Below are 18,279 nucleotides of genomic sequence, written 5' to 3' on the forward strand. Positions count from 1 at the left end.
CTTCGTTGTTTTCTAGAATAATTTATTTTCGAGAGTATAATCTTGTTTCCACAAAGTCTGTACAATAAGTAAATAATAAAGAAGTAATAGCTTGTAATGACTTTTGGTATGCCACCCTGACTTTTCACAATAGGAAAATATGCTCTTTTTAAAGAGAATATCGACATGTTTTCAGGTATTGTACACCCTTAACTGCAGTCGGTGTCTAAAAATATTGCTTTGCTCTTGTTCAGATAGTAAACTTTCCCCCCCCCCCCTAACATTTTTTCGTTCATCCGTATGCCATATTTGACATATAAGTAAGTAAGGAAAGATGAATGAAATTGTACATGTGATGAAGTTATTTCAAGAAGTTTGTCGTATGCATCCTGCTAATCTTGCGAAAATTGGTGTTATTCATTTTTCATTGGGAGCTTATCTCATCCTCAGCGCATGACGTCATTATGAGATGTTACGTCAGTTTTCGTGTTTCCCCTACGAATCAGTGCAAGGTCATATCCGCTTCTCTCCGGAATGGGAGGAAGAAGCGGTCTGACAAAGAAAGCGCGTCAGGTTCATTTCCAGTGTTAGTCCAGTTAACAACAAACCTTGCGATCTAGGCAGCACGAGATCCGGCCATGAGGATTTTCTTCCATTTTATGATGTAAAAGTAACCTTTAACTTTGAGGAATGTAATTATATTCTGCTTCAGTATTAAACAATGTAGCCAGTTGCATCATGTTAACTCATTGAAACACATAAATATTTGCATACAAGTGAAATTTTTTCAAGGTAAATTGTTGCTTACTTATGCATGTTCAGCTTTTGCATTAAAGGATTGTCCCCGAAATATTCGCCATACTCCTTCTTCATACTCCTGAATACTGGGTGTTTTTTGTTAGACATCTTACCGTCATAACATTAGTTTTCCACTATCTTTATTTTATTTTTTTTAAAAAAAGCAATATAGAAAAGAAAAAGATGGAAAAAGGTGAGCTAGAGTGGAAATAAAATTATGGTACTTATTACAAGTGAGTGACTAATTCAGTAGCTTCATTAACATTTGTGAAGACTAAGAAATAAGATACATAATAGGTTTTAAAAAAGTTGAAAACTATTTTCTAGTTTGTGAAAGTTTAGCGACCCTTTTCATCATATGAGGCTTGCACCTGCAGTTGAAGGTGGATTTCGAACTACCGTAATCCGTTCCAATTTTAATGTTCTCCCACCGGGAATCGAACTCGAGACCATGTATACCTTGTGCTAACGATTAAACGATTGGGGAAGGCAACGTAATTTATTGATTTTGTGACTAGAGTGATAAGGAAAGTAAAACGTAGATTTTTCTAATGTGTGGATTTTTCAATGTAATGTGTTATTTACTATTTCTACATGGCATGTATTATTATTATTATTATTATTATTATTATTTCATCTTGCCCAGAATTGCAAATGATCTATGCATACATTTTAGAAATCATCCTAAATAAAAGTGTTTACAATTTCTGTTAAAAAATATATTTTTTATTGTAATACGAGGGTATTCTGAAACGTTTTCGGCCTCTTCCATTCATAGCTTTGTTGGTAATGTTTATTTATTTAAGGAAATGTACATCTTACGTTTTCGTGAAGTTGTATATCGTTTGTATATCGTGTTGTGATCAAGTTTCTTGACAAAGACGGTTTTAATGCCTTTTGAGATTTTTGGGAGTATAAATATGACCGTACTAGCCTTGAAGATGATCCATGTAAATGCCATCTGGAAGTGAAACAGCACCAGAGATCATTAAAGGGATACACAACATGATTATTGGATGACCAGCGTGTAAAGTTGCTTAGAGTGTAGGAATCTCAGAAGAGCGGGTCGGGCATTATTTGCACGAAAATTTGCATATGAAAATGCTTTACGTCAGGTAAGATGGCACGTTTATTTATGGCAAATCAAAAGCGCATTCGAACGAGAATTTCATGACAATGTTTGAACCATAGTGAGTTGAGAAAATGATTTTTTTTTTGGGGGGGGGGGGGTATTGATCTCTATGGACGGGACATTGATCCATCATTACACCAGAAACCAAAGTACAGTCTAAAGAGTGGACTGATATTGCCGGACATTTCAAAAGGCAATATCAATTCCATCAGCAGAAAAGACAGTGGCATCTTTTTTCTGGGATGCTAAAAGCATTTTATTCATTGTTTATCTTGAAACGGTCAACACAACTGAGGTGAATATTATTCCAATCTTTTTGCTGGACCAGATAAAAACAATTCGTGAGATAAGGCCATCAGAACCAGTACATCTATCTGCAAGAATTGTATGATAATAGTAGAAGTAAGGGATCTGCACTATGAATTCTTGGAACATCCGCTCCATTCCCCACGTTTAGCTTCCTGTGACGTCCATCTGTTTTCAAAATTCGAAACAAGTCGCCGTTGAGCAATGTTTTTCTTCTAGTCATAAGGTCATTGCTGCGGTAGAGAAGTATTTTGCAGGCTTTACGGAGAACCGTGGCAAGTACAGGGTTATAGCACGGGGGTATCGTTTGAAGTGTTGAAAAATAAAAGCAAGTTCTGAACTCTAATATCATTTTTATTTTATTGCGGTATGGTGGCTGAGTGCTAGAGCGCTCACTTTGGTGGTTGGTTGCCCCTGATTCAATCCTGTACTACGCAAGATTTTGGTGAACACATCGTGTCCGTGGGATATCTCGGAGTTGTCCTGTTTCCTCTCTCATTCACTTCCCACCAATTATTTCATAATCATTTACTTTCGTTAGTTATAATTGTCCGTCTCCTTCGACTTGAAAAGCATAACTGTAGGATGTAAAACTTGAAATTTAATTCCACTAATTTCTTGGCCGAGAATTTTACAGACTATTTTCGCATAATTAACAATAATACATTACTAATGATTTTTCTCAATCATTTCTTCTTGTTGATAATGTGAAAGAACTCTTAAAAAGTGCTCTTCAGTTCCGCTTCCCGTTTTAAAATTTTTTCCCAAAAATATTGCAGAATTTAAGTACAGTATTACTAAAATTTCTCTTCGTTATTATTTAGTACTTAGATAATACTACTTAATGGAATAGCTTGCGTTATCAATATAGTTCCAGGCGTCCGAGAATACTTCCTCAAATCAATTATCTCGTCATGACTTAGATGACAAACAGCGTAAGAACAAATACGATTTCATCTATTGATTGATTAGTACAATGAGGTTTTTTTTTTTTTTGTTTGTTTGTTTGTTGTGGAAAATTATGCGGTTTTTCGACGTCTGCAATAACTTGAAAAAATATGGGTATAACTGACGATCGTTAACATTTGGATTCATGGTACATTTTACAAGGCCGTTGCTGCTTTTAAATCCGAGAAAATGATCTTAGCTTCCTTAGGGGAAAGCACTGGTTATCTGCATACGTTATAATATAAATATAACGAATACAATTTTTAAAAATGATTAGCGTGTCAAATATTTAATGTATTATGAAATGTACTCTTTCTTGTTCCCTGATTTTTCTTCATCAGCAGATCTGAGAAACCCATCTTACTTAGAATTTCACTGTGTACTATTCCGTCCGTATGATTTTTTAAAAAAATGCTCAGATCCGCTGAGGAAGGTATCAGGGAACAGAGAAATAGTACATTAAATATTAGACACAGTAAATAAAAGAATTAGTTTATAAACATGCATCAATTCGTATCTTAAACTAAATAAATTAATTAATGGTTTCGACATCGTTCATTGATTGGAATATTATGGATCTGACATACTAAAATGAAAATGGCTTATCCTTAGCGAATTTTCTAGCAGCCATAAGTATACTACTTACTTAAAAAGTGGATAGCCGATAAAATTAGTTAACTATTTTGTAATTTTTTAGAGGATATTGAAGTTAACCATTCCCGTAAGGTAAACAATTTTGTTCGGGACCAAAATTAACAGGATCTCTATATGAAGTTTCTATAAAACTAACTGATATCCTTTATTTTCCAAATATTCTAGAAAAAAGAACAGTGGTGGGAATTATTTTAACAGCTTATGTAACTTCATTGCTTATTACTGTGAGTGAATGTCTTTTAGAAATATATTTTTCTCTTTCTTTGCAGACATATCCCAAAAGCCAAGGCCACAACTGTTGCTGAGACTCCGGAGTTGAAACGAATTCAAGAAAACACTAAAATACAGTCAAATGTAAGTTGAGTTTCGTTTATATTTATACAATATTAAGTAATGTTCTTCAGTGCATGGATTGGTAGACAATATGGAAGGAGTAATTCGGTTGTCAATTTCTAAAACTCACTGTCTTCCAAAAAACAAAATGTTGTTAGGGGCATCATATTGTAGGATATCTAAATATACCTTTTAACGTTTGAAACAATATTATAATTCGTTATTTTCTTCATAAAAATCCATGTGACATTTAGCAGTTTATATCATAAGTATAGTAGAATCCCTGTTGCACATTCTTCGACTTTCTGGAAAAAAAATATTTAGTTGTCTTAATTAATTTTGGAAATGAACACCTTATTTTCCTGCCCATTGCTAGTTATTTGACATGATGTTATGAGACTCTACAAACCAGATATTTCATTCTTGGTGTTCCTCATCCGTCGGAATCTCTTTTGATCTGTATGTCGGTCCATTCTGTGTGGTGGTTAAACGGTCAAACATACTATTTCTTCATTTTCCTTAATATAACCAAAATAGATCGGTTTCTGTTTTCTTCTTGTAATATGTTTTTAAAAATGTTACCTTCTGTTTTCTGTGTACGCCTAGAGTTGTATAGCTGTATTATATCTTTTCTTGAGTTCCTCATTCAAATTTGCCAGTAGTTCTTTTATTATTAATAATAATAATAATTATTATTATTATTATCATCATCATCATCCTCATCTTATGCAGCCACGGAACCAGAATTTCGTCAAGTGGACGAGAGCTAAACATATATGTTTGTCATTTATTCATTGTATATTCTGATCGAGTCTCGTGTTATTTTTTCAAGTATAAATTAGCCTTACTTGGAGATCCGTATGTGTGTACATATAAGACATTGAAAGATATTGTTCAATTGAAACATAGACTGGTGTCAAGAAATTTGCATTGTATGTATTTAACAGTAGCACAAGCCGTACGCGGACAATTACTCCAATTCTCTGTATGTGATGCTGTGAATGGGTCCGACGCTGCAGTTGGCAGCTCACGTATTGTTGTATGTCGATTAAAAAAAAAGAAAAAGAAAAAAAAATAGTTTATGTTACGAAAATCATCTTTCTTCTATATACTGTATTCGGACGTTTAAATCTGTAGAGTTGCCCGTTTCTAATAATTTCGGCAACTGCTTAACTTTGATCATTAGTTTATAGACCGTGGAACATTTCCATGCCAATGAAATGTGCCACTCACTTAAAAAGCCATTTAGTAATGCAAGATAATTTATGCAGCAATCAAAACAAGTTTATAGGCAAAGTTGAAATCTCACCGCTTCAGCAAATTGTATGAGCTAGAAGCACCAAAGTAATTTCTCTCGGAGTATAAGTGACCTTGTATAATCGTTCAGTCACAGGCTCACAGCCAACCATATATGTTTGGTTATTGTATTTAAAAGTGCTTATTTTTAGAGAAAATATCGTGGACAATAAATCCTGTTAGCCTGATGAGAGCAGAATATATTTAAAGATCAGACCACTTGTTTGAAGCAAATTAAAGTCCATATCATCCTAATGAGTTGTTCAATTACTCTCTAATCGTACGTTCAAATCTATAAGTGAGCCTTAAAATATATCAGCTGTGTTTTCACTATCTGGATATGTCTTAATAATCTTCAAGATCTTCGAGGAGAGGGAAAATGTTCTTAATTTTGTTGAGTTTGATAATGCATTTTGTTGTTACTGCAGTTTTATTACTCCCAAGGTTAAAAGTGTAGTACAAAGTACTCTTAAGGGTTCAAGGAAAAACTAACGGGTTACTATAGATAACGTTGGTAATTTAAAATTTCCTGCTTACAGAAAAAATATACTATAATGAATTTCCTCGTAACGTTGTTCTGCTCTCTCCCTCTATCTCTCTTCTTGCTAATATCCGCTCTTTAAATCTCATGTACACAGAATTATGACAAATACATTGACTTCATAAACAAGTATTTAATGTGTCAAAAGTAAACCAAACACAATACAATTGGTTATTCAAATAAGATACTATCTTCAAAGTACTTATATAGATTCACTGAAACGTTTCTTTCTTGTATTACGCTGAACTTTCGTGACCACCCTTAGCAACTCGATGTACTTGTTTTAGTAGTGGATGAGGTTTACTGGCAAATATATTAAATATATTGGAAAAAAAAGAAAACTTACACCAGAAGAAATAAAATTGAATATAGTATCAACTTCAAGAATTTAATTTGTTTTGACTGGGGTAAATTTCTTTATGGTACCTAGTTACCTAACCTATTCACGAACACGGTCTGCCCAAAATGTTTTAAGTTAAAATAAAAAATTCGATGCAGTTTTTAATTAAAGAATGGAACCTTCAATATGATGTTTCGCTCCTTGCATTACATCATTTAATTACAGCTATGTACTAGCTTGAGTGCCTGTTCTTCGTGCCGGGAGAATATGTGGGATCCCTGGTTCGATCCCAACTTCTGCTGGGTGGACTTTGTGGTGGACAGACAACGTGTGCGTGGGTTTTCTCGGAGGTTTCCTTCAATTTTCTTCAATCCAATGTATGTATTTCTAGTGTGTCACCCATCGCATTATCATCATCTCCCTTATTTTCGTGCATAATCACAGGACGTTAAACTTAAAATAATAATAATAATGAACCCCTTTCCTCGCGAGCTCCTCCGTGGCTAAGCGGTTAGCGTACGCACCTTTGGCGTGGGAGACCCGGGTTCGATTCCCGGTGGCAGCTCATGTGGTTCGGATTCCACGTTAATCAGTAGGTCCACGTCTCATATAGCCTCGCTGCTGAACGGGACGTAAATCTCAAAATCAACTCAACCCTTTCCTCGCGTAGGATACGCATTTCAATAGAAGTGTAATAATTAAAATCCATAAGATACTCTACTTTGACATATATTTTGAATCTTCGTACGCTGATCAAAGTGTCATGATAAAGGCCAACTTGAGGTGAGTACTGTGTTCCAGGCCGGTAGCCAACCCAAAAATGTAGGAGGGGCCCGGGTGAAGTTAGGGGAGGGCGATCCAACCATATTACAGTTCATTTGCAAGCCTACCGTGAGTATTTAGGGGGGCAACAAAAAATTAGGGGGGCCTCCCCCCGAAAAAAAACTTCCCCTGGATCCGGGCCTGCTGTGTTCCAAAATTCATTTTAACCGTCAGCCAACGGGACACGGCTGTGTGCTTATTGTAATGAGAAGTTACATACCAGATTTCATCTTTCTGGCTTGAGATTCTCATGAGATATTCTATTTTTCAGAGAAAGTTTGAACCCTTCTTGCTACAATTACAGTACGCCCTTTAATCTAAGTGACAATTAAATTCAAGGCATGTAGTAATATGTTTCACAATTCATTTTGAATTCTTAAGCCGTTTGAACGTGCAGCAATCACAAACCATTATCAAAGTAGCGGGAAAATATAGGACATTTCCCTTGCCTTTTACCCTTTAAAAAGAAAAATTTCGAAAACACTCAGACATACGACCATTATCTGTAATGAGGAGTTCACTATATATATCAAGTTTCATCTTTCTTGATGGCCTCGTGAGACAAAATTTTTCGCATAGATTTGACTCCTTTAATACCCTCTTACGATACACATTTTAATCAAAGTGACATGATAAAACTCAGTGCGTGGTAGGTAATAGGGGTCTATCTATAGTCCAAAATTCATTTCGGACCGTTTACCCAGTTTCGCGTGATTCGATCACCAAGAAGACTAGTTTCATTTTCATATAGTAGATATATTATATTAAAACCTTCGATTCTTGATTAAAATTTGAAGAATCAGTGACACATCATCCACAACAATTCTATTTGGTCTAGGAATTAATTCGTGCGGTTGGTACGCACACATTGAAGCTGTAGTACAAACACAAAATACATAAATACCTTAAGAAAAATATTGTCCATCGCTAGCCACCACTTTCGCCCATCTGTCAGGCAATGTACGGATTCCGTGGCGAAAGAAGTCCTCATCCTTGGAAGCGATCCAGTCAGAGACCCATGTTTCGATATCTTCTGAAGAAGTAGACCGCTGTCCAATCAAATCGTTGTTCATGCAATCGAACAAGTAGTAGTCCGAAGGAGCAACGTCTGGTGAATACGGCGGGTGGGGTAAAACTTCCCATCCGACATTTTCTAAATAGGTTTTGACCGGTTTTGCGACATGTGGGCGAGCGTTATGATGTTGAACAATAAGTTTATCATGTCTGTTCTCCCATTCTGGTCGTGTTCTGGCCAGAGCTTGCTTCAAACGCATTAATTGTCGTCGATAACGTTCTCCATTCATAGTTTCACCCGGTTGCAGCAGCTCATAATACACCACACCTTTCATATCCCACCATATGCACAGCATAATCTTTGCACAGTGAATATCTCGTTTTGGTTGTGATGGACCTGGTTCACCTGGTTTCACCCAGGCCTTTTTTCGTTTAGGGTTCTCGTAATGGATCCATTTCTCATCACCCGTAATAATTCGATGCAGAAACCCCTTTCTGCTCTGTCGTTGAAGCAGCAATTCGCAAATGGTTTTTCGTCTTTCAACGTCTCTGTCTTTCAATTCATGTGGAACCTAATGTGACATCTTTTGAATCATTCCCATGGCTTTCAAGCGTTTGGAGACTGTTGTTTTATCAACGTCTAATGCTGCTGCAAGTTGTTCCTGCGTTTGACACGAATCCTGCTCGAGCAATGCTGTCAATTCTTCGTCTTGAAATTTTTTGTCTGTCCAGCTCGCTCTTGGTCTGCCAAGCCGAAATCACCACTTCTAAACCGTGCAAACCACTTCTGACACGTTCGCTCAGCTAGAGCATGGTCACCATACACTTCCACCAAAATACGATGACTTTCAGTCGCACTTTTCTGCATGTTAAAGTAATGCAGCAGGACACCCCGCAAAAACACTTTATCAGGCACAAATTGCGCCATGTTCACTTAACTACAAACTGGTGTTGTTGACGCTTTAATCCACTGCCCTATACTACGAACGATACGCGATGACAGGGGTTTGCAACACATGTGTGGATACACGGAACTGTGGGACGCTCCGTTCGTTGCGCCATCTCTTGTCCACCCGCACGAATTAATTCCTAGACCAAATAGAAGCAAGGAGAGATAGCAGATCGCAGCACTTCATTTTAGTAGTATATTTTGAGTATGGTGTAGAGCCGTTTCATTTAACTAATTTTCCATTTGCTTTTCTAATTCCTTATCATAATCAATCCGACTCAAAAATTTTCACATTAATAAGTGGGTAAAATATCGCTTTAAAAAAAGTTAATAACTGAATATTTTGATCCTCGAATTTGGTTTTGAATGTAGAGTTCAGGAGTTCCAAATATATATACAGTTTCAAGTTTTGTAAGTACTTTCATATTTTTTTTTTTTTTTTTTTTAGTGGAATGAATAATTCATTATTTCGTTCGAACTTCATATTTTCTTTAAATCAATACAAAACTGTTGATTTTATGTGTCTTCATATCTTTGTAATCAATAAAATTATTGTTAATAGTGCATCGTTTAATAATATATTATAAGGTGTCGGCGATACAGTCCTTCAACTGCTGAATGATACATGCAACTTGAAAGCTGAGACGCTCTCTGATAAATTTACTAAATTTATTTTTATATATAAAGCTAATATATTTTTGTATATTCGTTTGTATTTCTCTTTGCTATACGAATCCACACCATTGGATTGACATACTTCTAGGTAACTGTAAGGAAGAGGTTGTTCGATTACTTTTTTTTTTCTTCGTCACTTCTATATTTTCAGCAATGCCGGATATCTCAGCTAGTTCTATATAAACACTATAGATGTACAGAATTAAAAGAAATATTCGTAAGAGCCACCACTTAGACGTACGGTGTTGCCAGGTGTGCTTGAGGGCAGATTTATATTTTATTTTCAGTACAGTTGTGAATCTCACATAGAATCAACGTAAGGAATATAGGACTAGAATTGTAGAGCTGTTGAACGATTAGACAAAGTGCGTGTAGTATCTTCGCCATCAAATATATATATACAGAAATAGCGAATATGAAATTAGAAAGAGAGAGGAAAATCTAGTAGCTAGAAAAAGTTTTTAAGATGAGATGCACTTAAAGTATGTAATAATAAGTATAAGTACTGGTTCAATTTTACAATGATGTTCATTTTCTAAAGTATTATCCATAAGTGTTTGAATATAATTTCTGAACTGTTATTTTCGATGTTGAAATTAATGTGAGCAGATCAACATTTTCTCTTTTATAGTGCTTAGATTATACTATAGAAGCAACAAAGTATCCAACTTCACAAAGAAAGCAATAGAAAGTATAGTTTCAAGAATCATATTGCCTTTTGAGTGTAGGCAAATTATGCTCTCATTATATGCAAATGAAAATAACCATATCCTGTGTGTCCTGTGCTCTTGTTCAGGTGATCTTCTGAGTTGAATGGTAGACTTTCGATTTGTGTTATCCATGTATTTTATAAGAAATACTAGTAATGTGTTTTGCCATAAAGTATAATCGTTTACTTTCTTTGTAGGTTATGTATCATGCAGAGTTTGAGAAATCAAAAGGCAAATTCACACAAGTAGCTGATGACCCAGAGACTTTACGTATCAAGCAGAATTCCAAAATCATCAGGTTGGTTTGTGATTTGTCACACATTTAATAACAGTTTTAGGCATAATTCAACTCTGGTATTATTTTTAATGAAGGCAGTAAAATCTGAAACTTTATTTTACTGTGTGGGTTAATATAACATTGTGTTTGAGTAGATGGTATTCTGAACAGACACGTCGTACATGGAATTTCTCAAGGTACTCTTTTACTTCAGTAATTCCTATTTCACCATTCATTTGAACGAGACTTAAACTTCGTGCTTCTTTTTTGTTTCTGTTTTTGTTAGAACAAAATATTACCCAGCCATAAATTGTAATGTAGTAGATTATTTTTTCATCTAAAGAAATATTTTAACATTTTGCTTAGTAAATTTTATAAAAACCAGGGATAATACTTGTATTATGTTTGTATTATAGTTACACTGTGTCCGCAGTTCTGAAAATAACAGAAATTGGGGATTTCTGAGATTATGCTGGATGTATCAAAAGTCCGGGGCCATAAGTCAACTCCGTTATGAGTAAAGGATACGAAAAAAAAATGGAAACATAGTAACGTTGTTGAAAATAGATAGTCTTCAATCTTGTTTTCAATCGCACCAGCCGTTTGGGCTCCACACTGGTAAGGCACCCTATGTTAAACGAAAAAGCAATGTTCCTGGTTCAGCAGGCTCTTCGAATGGAACGTAAGGGCATGCAAAAATTACAGCGGGGAGCATGCACATTGTTGTGTGAGGGGATCACGAACACCTCGAATCCATTTCCTAGCAATGCTGTATTGCTGTACTGCTGGTAGCCCCAAAGGAAAAGCTTGGTCAGCTGGCAGTGTTACTTCTTCATTTAACATGGGGAATCTTACCAGTATGGAACTGAAATGGCTGGTGCAATTAGGGAAAAAAAAAAAAAAAAAAAGCCGCCAATTTAGATTGAAAACCATCTATTTCCAACAGTTTTCCCCTCTTTCCATTTTTTCCCCGAATCTTTAATCATAACTGAGTTAGCCAATGTCATTTGATTTCTGATATACCCAGTATATATAAAAGGTGTTTCAAAACGAGACCGACAACGTTTGGGAGGTGATTCCTGACACCAAGATAAGACAAAAATTATAGACCAACCTGGCTGTACAAATGCTTCTTTTCGGAATTATGGGCTGTCGAAAACATAAAAAGAATGAACTTTAAAGATCCGTAGCTCCATAACTGTGGGATCTACCGTAGTCGGGTCAAGACTTTACGTAGGAACTTGTATGTGTCCTATCCAAATATCCAAATATTGCAGTGCTTTCGCAACAATTTTTATAGAGGTAGTTGGTGAGTACTTCAAATTATATGCCCGTAGCCAAACTCCCTCTATAAAAATTGTTGCGTGAGTACCTTAGGATTCTGAGAAACATGTATTTTTGGATAGCACACATATAATTCCTAAGTGAAATCTTGCCCCGACTACGCCATAGTATTGAAGCAATGGACCTTTAAAGTTCTTTTTTTTTTTTTCGTTGTTGTTGTTGTTGTTTTGTTTTGTTTTTTCCTATTTTCGGCAGCCTGTAACTCCAAAAGGAAGCATTTGAGCACTCAGATTGGTCTATACTTTTCGTCTTACCTTGGTGCCAGGAATCACCTCCCAAACGTTGTCGGTGTTGTTTTGAAACACTCTGTATATCTATTCTGTATCTATTTCTATATACTGGTTGTCAGCTCTGTTCAATCTCAACCATGTGTAAGACATTTTTATTTGTGTGTACTTACGTTTTTTTTGTTTTTTTTTTCATTTGTGGTATTTAGCATCCTTTTCCAGCACCGAAGCTATATGAGACGTGATACACTGCTTATTGTGGAATTCGAACATATACTCCCACTATGATTTAAACCCGGGTCTTCCGCACAAAAGAAAGAAAAAGAAAGCGAAGCACTTCACTATTAAGTACCCACGAAGGAGAACAGATCATTTCTCTAAAGGATATTTTTTCACGATTTACTCTGTAAGTTACAGAGTTGTGTTGTATTAATGTTGTAGTTGGGGAAAAAGTGGCGAAATTAATTTGTTTCCCAGTAAATAAAAGTATCTCAAAAAGCAGGAGAATGGTTAATTTGAAGCAAGCAATTATTATGAAAATGGGTACAGGTACTTCAAATTGATCAGAAGTCAGCAAGGTTTATGTTAACATACGTTGTACTGTTTTACATAATTTACATACTGACTTATTTTAAGTGTTAATTGAAAATCTAACTATTAGTAGAAAATCCAATTATAATTGTATACTTACAGTATTATCTCATAGATTCATTTTCTGTTAATAATCTAATTAACATCTTTATGTTTTTATTTATATACCGGTAGTTATTAACACTGTAACTAAATTATAAAAGTTATATACATTTTAAGATGAATGAGTGTCTAAAGTAATAAACATTCTTCATTTAACTGTGCTTAATTGTTACAAGACATACCAGGTATGCTATGAGTCATACAGACTACGAATACCATTAACTTTACCTGGAATTTAAACTTCTTAAAAAACATTATTTTTTCCTTTATTGCTTACGTGTAGCTCCTACAAGACAATGCATCAGGTATGATGTTAACTTATTTAAACATAATCTTTCATAGCATGCCATTTATGTCGTCTTTGTAATATTGTGTAGTAATGCATGAATGTAATATTTGGAACTCATTCTTCAGATTAGCAACGCAGTAGTAGATCTGGTTAAATGCTGATTATGAAGCTTTAAAATTATTAATGGATCGTAATCTGCAGCAGAGTTCTTGAGAATTCGCAAACAAGTTCAGTCCATTATATGCAGCCCATTTAGAAAAAATTGGCAGAGTCTGCAGTCTGGCAAGCTGGGCGTGTGATTCCATATGCTATTAGTAAGAAGAGCGAGCCTTTTGTACATAACAACAATTGTACTATGCAAAATGACAAAAATAAATATCCATAACCGACTTCAAAAGCTGAGACTCATGAAACAAAACTGCTATTTTGTGTATGTGTACGGTGGAATCGTTACGAATTTACTCTTTACGCGTGTTTAGGCCGAAGTAAAGCTCGAAGTGCAGATCTATTCATCCAGCAGCTGCAGCATGTCCAAAATTCGATCGGAAAGCAAACATGGAGCTTCTCTGCTCTACCTCACTGGTCATAGTGATACCACCATGTATAATCCAGCTATTGCCTTTTCCGACTGCTGCAAAATACTTTGATAAGGGAAAAATCTTTAATGGAAACTAAGTCTTACAATTTGGAAAAAACTTGTTCACATCAAAACCAGTGAAATTATACTTAGAATGTATCGAAAAGCCACCTGGAAAGTGTCATCAAGTTATTACATATAATCTCGAATGTATGGCTGATTAAGATATAGTGGTTATTTATGTTATTAGTAAATAAGATTGATAATAAAATTGAAGTTCTTTGTGATTCAACATAATATAAACTAAAATAGGAGATATCGACCAAGATGGCAGTCTTCCATTTTTTTTAAAGGATAGGCGAACTTTACAAAAAAATTTTTAGGAAGAGTATTAGAATATTAGATTTCCTTATTAGAAAGACATTTAAACCGCCAAAACTGTACTTTATAATTACGAAATATCTTTACTTCAGAGATTTTTCCTCCTACTTTATGTTACACTGACAACTTTGCGCTAAACAAAAACCAAAATAAAACTTTAATTAAAGAAAGTCAATACAACTCATGGAAGGACTATGAGTCTTGAATAGGTTAATTAATATGTTTTGACTCATATAAGTCTCACCTGAAAATGCATGAAGTAAATGTGTCATGTAAAACTATTGTAGATGTAATTATTTAAGGATATGTATTCCCATGTTCATAATAACTTATACTTTTTTATGTGCTCTTTCTGATAATTAACGTAATATTAATTTTACTGTTTCGGTATTTCCTGACATCTTCTTCAGCAGATTTAGACGATTCATGTGTAACTCATCTCACTTAGGATTTTATCTTGCACTATTTTGTATACACGGTAAACAATGATTAGTCAAGAGACTTAATATGATAAGCGTAAATCCTTTGTACTAGAATCATCTTCATTTGGAAGTGTTGTTGCTGTGAAAAACTTACACAGAAAATTTTTGTGAAGACTTACAAGAGCATCTTCACAAGGCGCCTGTTAGATATGAGCAAGACTCTTCAAATTATCACAAATCTTAAACTTTGCTTTACAGTTACCCAAATCTGCTGAGGACATTGAATATTAAGCTCGGTAAATAAAAGAGTACATTTTCAAACATTGTACATATAGTTTTCCTTATACAAATACTTTGCGTTGACAAAAGTATTAATACATCTGTATATTAGTAACGATTTTTGAAGAATAAAGTTGAAAATAAAGGTATCTCTTAAGCTAAGTAATCGGATTTCAGTTATAACTTTAGAAAATAACTTAAGATTTACCTATTTTGAGTTCTGTTCGGGCCTTAGCAAACCGTAGATTTCTATCATACAGGTTTGATTGATTATTGCCTCTAAACTTAAACTAGTATTAGGGAACCTGCGTGAGCAATTGATAATGAAAATTAGATTCTCACTGAAAATTCCGTTTCTTCATCAGATAATAAGAATAACGATAGAATCCATGGTTGAAATTATGTGCAACTGTATTAATAGAAAAGAGTACTCTGCTGGTTAAAAGTACAGTAAAGTACCTTGTAAATTGTAAAGATGCACTGTAATTCATTAAAAAAAAAAGTTTCAGATTGAATCGGCTTGCTCCAAAGCCCGTTAAAAGAACCTCCTTAAAACCGAGGGTAAAATCTTCAGCCATAACTTAACTTTCCTCAGATAAAATTTATTTCAAGCATTTGCTAATAGACGCAATAGGATACATATTTGTAAATGAAATACTACTAACTTTGTGTCTATAAATCTTCTTCCAGAAACTTATTTCAGTAGTCTCTTCTACTTTCTTCAGTAACTTCTTGAACTGCTATTCTAGAAGAATTGTGAATCCTCTCGTCTTAGGAAATCGTTCTCTTCTGAGATAGTCCTAAGACGAGAGGATCCACAATAGTTCTAGAATAGCAATTTAAAAAGTTACTAAAGAAAATAGTAGAGACTACTAAAATAATTTTAAAGAAGATTAACTTTTCACAGATTCAAGGTTAGTCGTATTTAATCTATTTCAAGTAGTCCAAATAGTTTGACTCTCCACTGTAACTTTGAATTGTGTAGGTTGCTACTTTCTTATCTCTGTTGTATAATGTAGTATTTTTTATTTTATTTTATTTTTTATTTATTTGTTTGGGTTATTTGTATTTAGCAATATATCTTTAATGTAAAATTGTCTACTTAATACCCGAAAAGTATAAATATTTCCGTCTTATTTTAGTAACGTAGCATATCATGGGGAGCTGGAGAAGAAGGCGATGATGGAGCAGAAGAGATCAATGAAGGGAGAAAATGGAGAACCGATAGGTTTGTTTTGACTTTATTTATGTTATATATAGTGAACTTTTATGATGTTTGGCAATACTCCATTGTTTATTCCAGTATTAATTAATACTATACATTTTTATATCTTTTCTGATTCAACCCCTATGAGCAGTTTATAAAGAATATTTAAATACATTTTATAAGCGTAAAATACGATCTATTCTTCTTTATTTCTCTCTCTCTCTCTCTTTTTTTATTCGTGGCCTGTATTTTAATTGTTTTCTTATTGTGTAAATGCTAAAACAATCAAATAATCAGGAATACTTCAGCACTGCATTATACAAAATACAGTTAATAAATGGAAAGAACATACAAATAACATTATAGAAATTTATAGATAATATATAAAAGTAGGATATGTAGATATTCACAAATATTCTACATATAATAAACATCTAAACAGATTATAAAATAAAAAATTACACGAATAATACAATAATTACAACAGTAGTCGGTGTTATTTTCTGTCCGTGTAGGGCCGAACAAATTGTCCACTTTAGCTGGATATGTATAGTGTACATGGTAGCTAATCCCCAACTTAATAGTTTGAAATGCTAAAGAATTATGTTGAACAATGCACAATTTTAAGCATTCAGTAGCCTTTTCCTGTAAATTTACTCAGATGGAGAGTTTTTGTTCGCCCTTTGAGGAAGTTGTATATGCCTGTAATAATGTGTAAGCAGCGTGCTATTAAAAAGAAAATCCACTTAAAAGCTTGGTACTTGTAGCTTCTTTTGTGGCGTGATAATGCTGGATCAACCATTGTTTTGTTTTGTTTGTTTTTGTTTACATCGAGAGAACACAAACTAAAAATTCTTATAGCGTAAGCTTTTACAATTTCTATAAGCTTTTATGAATGAAATTACACCATACTTGACATAACTGGAGTTACATCATCCTCTTACAATAATAATAACGATAATAAATGAGGAACAAAGTTAAGAGCCAAAGAAGTAAGACATCTTGTGTTAAATGTAACATATTACTCACATAATAAGCGACTCATCTGTAGGGCTTTACGTCATATTTTTCTTATAGTTATTCAACTTCGTTAATGAGAAAAATAAGCGAGATCTGATCTTTACAGAGAAGGAAGAACCGACAACTGAAGCAGTGAATCAAAGTGATTAATATATGAAAATGACAGTGATGAATTGACCTATTCGGTCAGCCATCTTAGTAGTGAAAAATTTATATTATCAACATAAACGTTATAATTTAGAAGAATCATCTTTTCGTATACTGATGCTGAAACAAAAAATCCCTTCTTGGAAATAATTATTGATGTTAGAGCGTACGTATGTAAAGTATATTTTGATCATTGCTGCTAGAACTGCCTGTCTATTAAAAGAAATTAAATTCCGCGCATTAACTCATCTCCAACAGAACTAATTATTAGCATAATTTGTTTTAGGGTATAGCAATTAAAATTTTGAAATATCAATAATATTCAGTGTACTTTCTAGTAGAAGGCTATGTAATATGCGTTATAATTGTTGTTTAACAAAGAGTATTTTTATGTCGCTATTTCTTCATTGTTGTTGTTGCTTATAGTTGTGTATCTCCTATATGCTTTTTAAATATTAGTTCATTGTAGTATGTGTGTGCGTGTAAAGTAAAATACAAAATAATAGAACGTAAACTAAACTATCACGAAAATCAGTAAATAACCTTAGGAACACGTCATCTGTAGCTTGTTACACACATATTCAATGAACTACTACTTCACTTTACCTGTGCACAATATTACGTTCACTTTTTTTTTTTTTTTTTTGTTTTGTTTATTTTATTTTTTTTTTTAACCATTGTAAGTTTTGCATTAACTTATTTGGTATCTGCTTTTATTATAAAATTATTGAAAGAAGGAAATATTTATGTTAATTGTGCAATTGAGAGTGAAGAAAGAAAGAAAGAAAAATAACTGGAATGAGTTCCAAATCTCACCAGTTGAGTATTACAAACAATATTTTGAAACCTCCGAAAGTTGTTGCAAATTACAGCTTTCTAGTGTATGATGAGATTTTCCCGATCATCCTTGTATTAAAGT

General features: G+C 34.0%; 1 protein-coding gene across 3 annotated transcripts in view; it reads left to right on the forward strand.

Annotated features, from left to right (window-relative positions):
• The window catches only part of Lasp (LIM and SH3 domain protein Lasp), a 164,564-nt gene that overhangs the window by 109,926 nt on the left and 36,359 nt on the right, over nucleotides 1–18,279 (forward strand). For all 3 annotated transcript variants that reach the window (XM_081736245.1, XM_081736244.1, XM_081736243.1), the window contains exons 3-5: nucleotides 4,087–4,171; nucleotides 10,695–10,795; nucleotides 16,129–16,214. In XM_081736245.1, coding sequence (XP_081592371.1) covers nucleotides 4,087–4,171; nucleotides 10,695–10,795; nucleotides 16,129–16,214 — 272 coding nt within the window. The remainder of the gene's footprint in view (nucleotides 1–4,086; nucleotides 4,172–10,694; nucleotides 10,796–16,128; nucleotides 16,215–18,279) is intronic.

Source organism: Thermobia domestica, chromosome 13 (assembly GCF_964235325.1).
Source record: "Thermobia domestica chromosome 13, izTheDome1.hap1.1, whole genome shotgun sequence".
NCBI lineage: Eukaryota > Metazoa > Arthropoda > Insecta > Zygentoma > Lepismatidae > Thermobia > Thermobia domestica.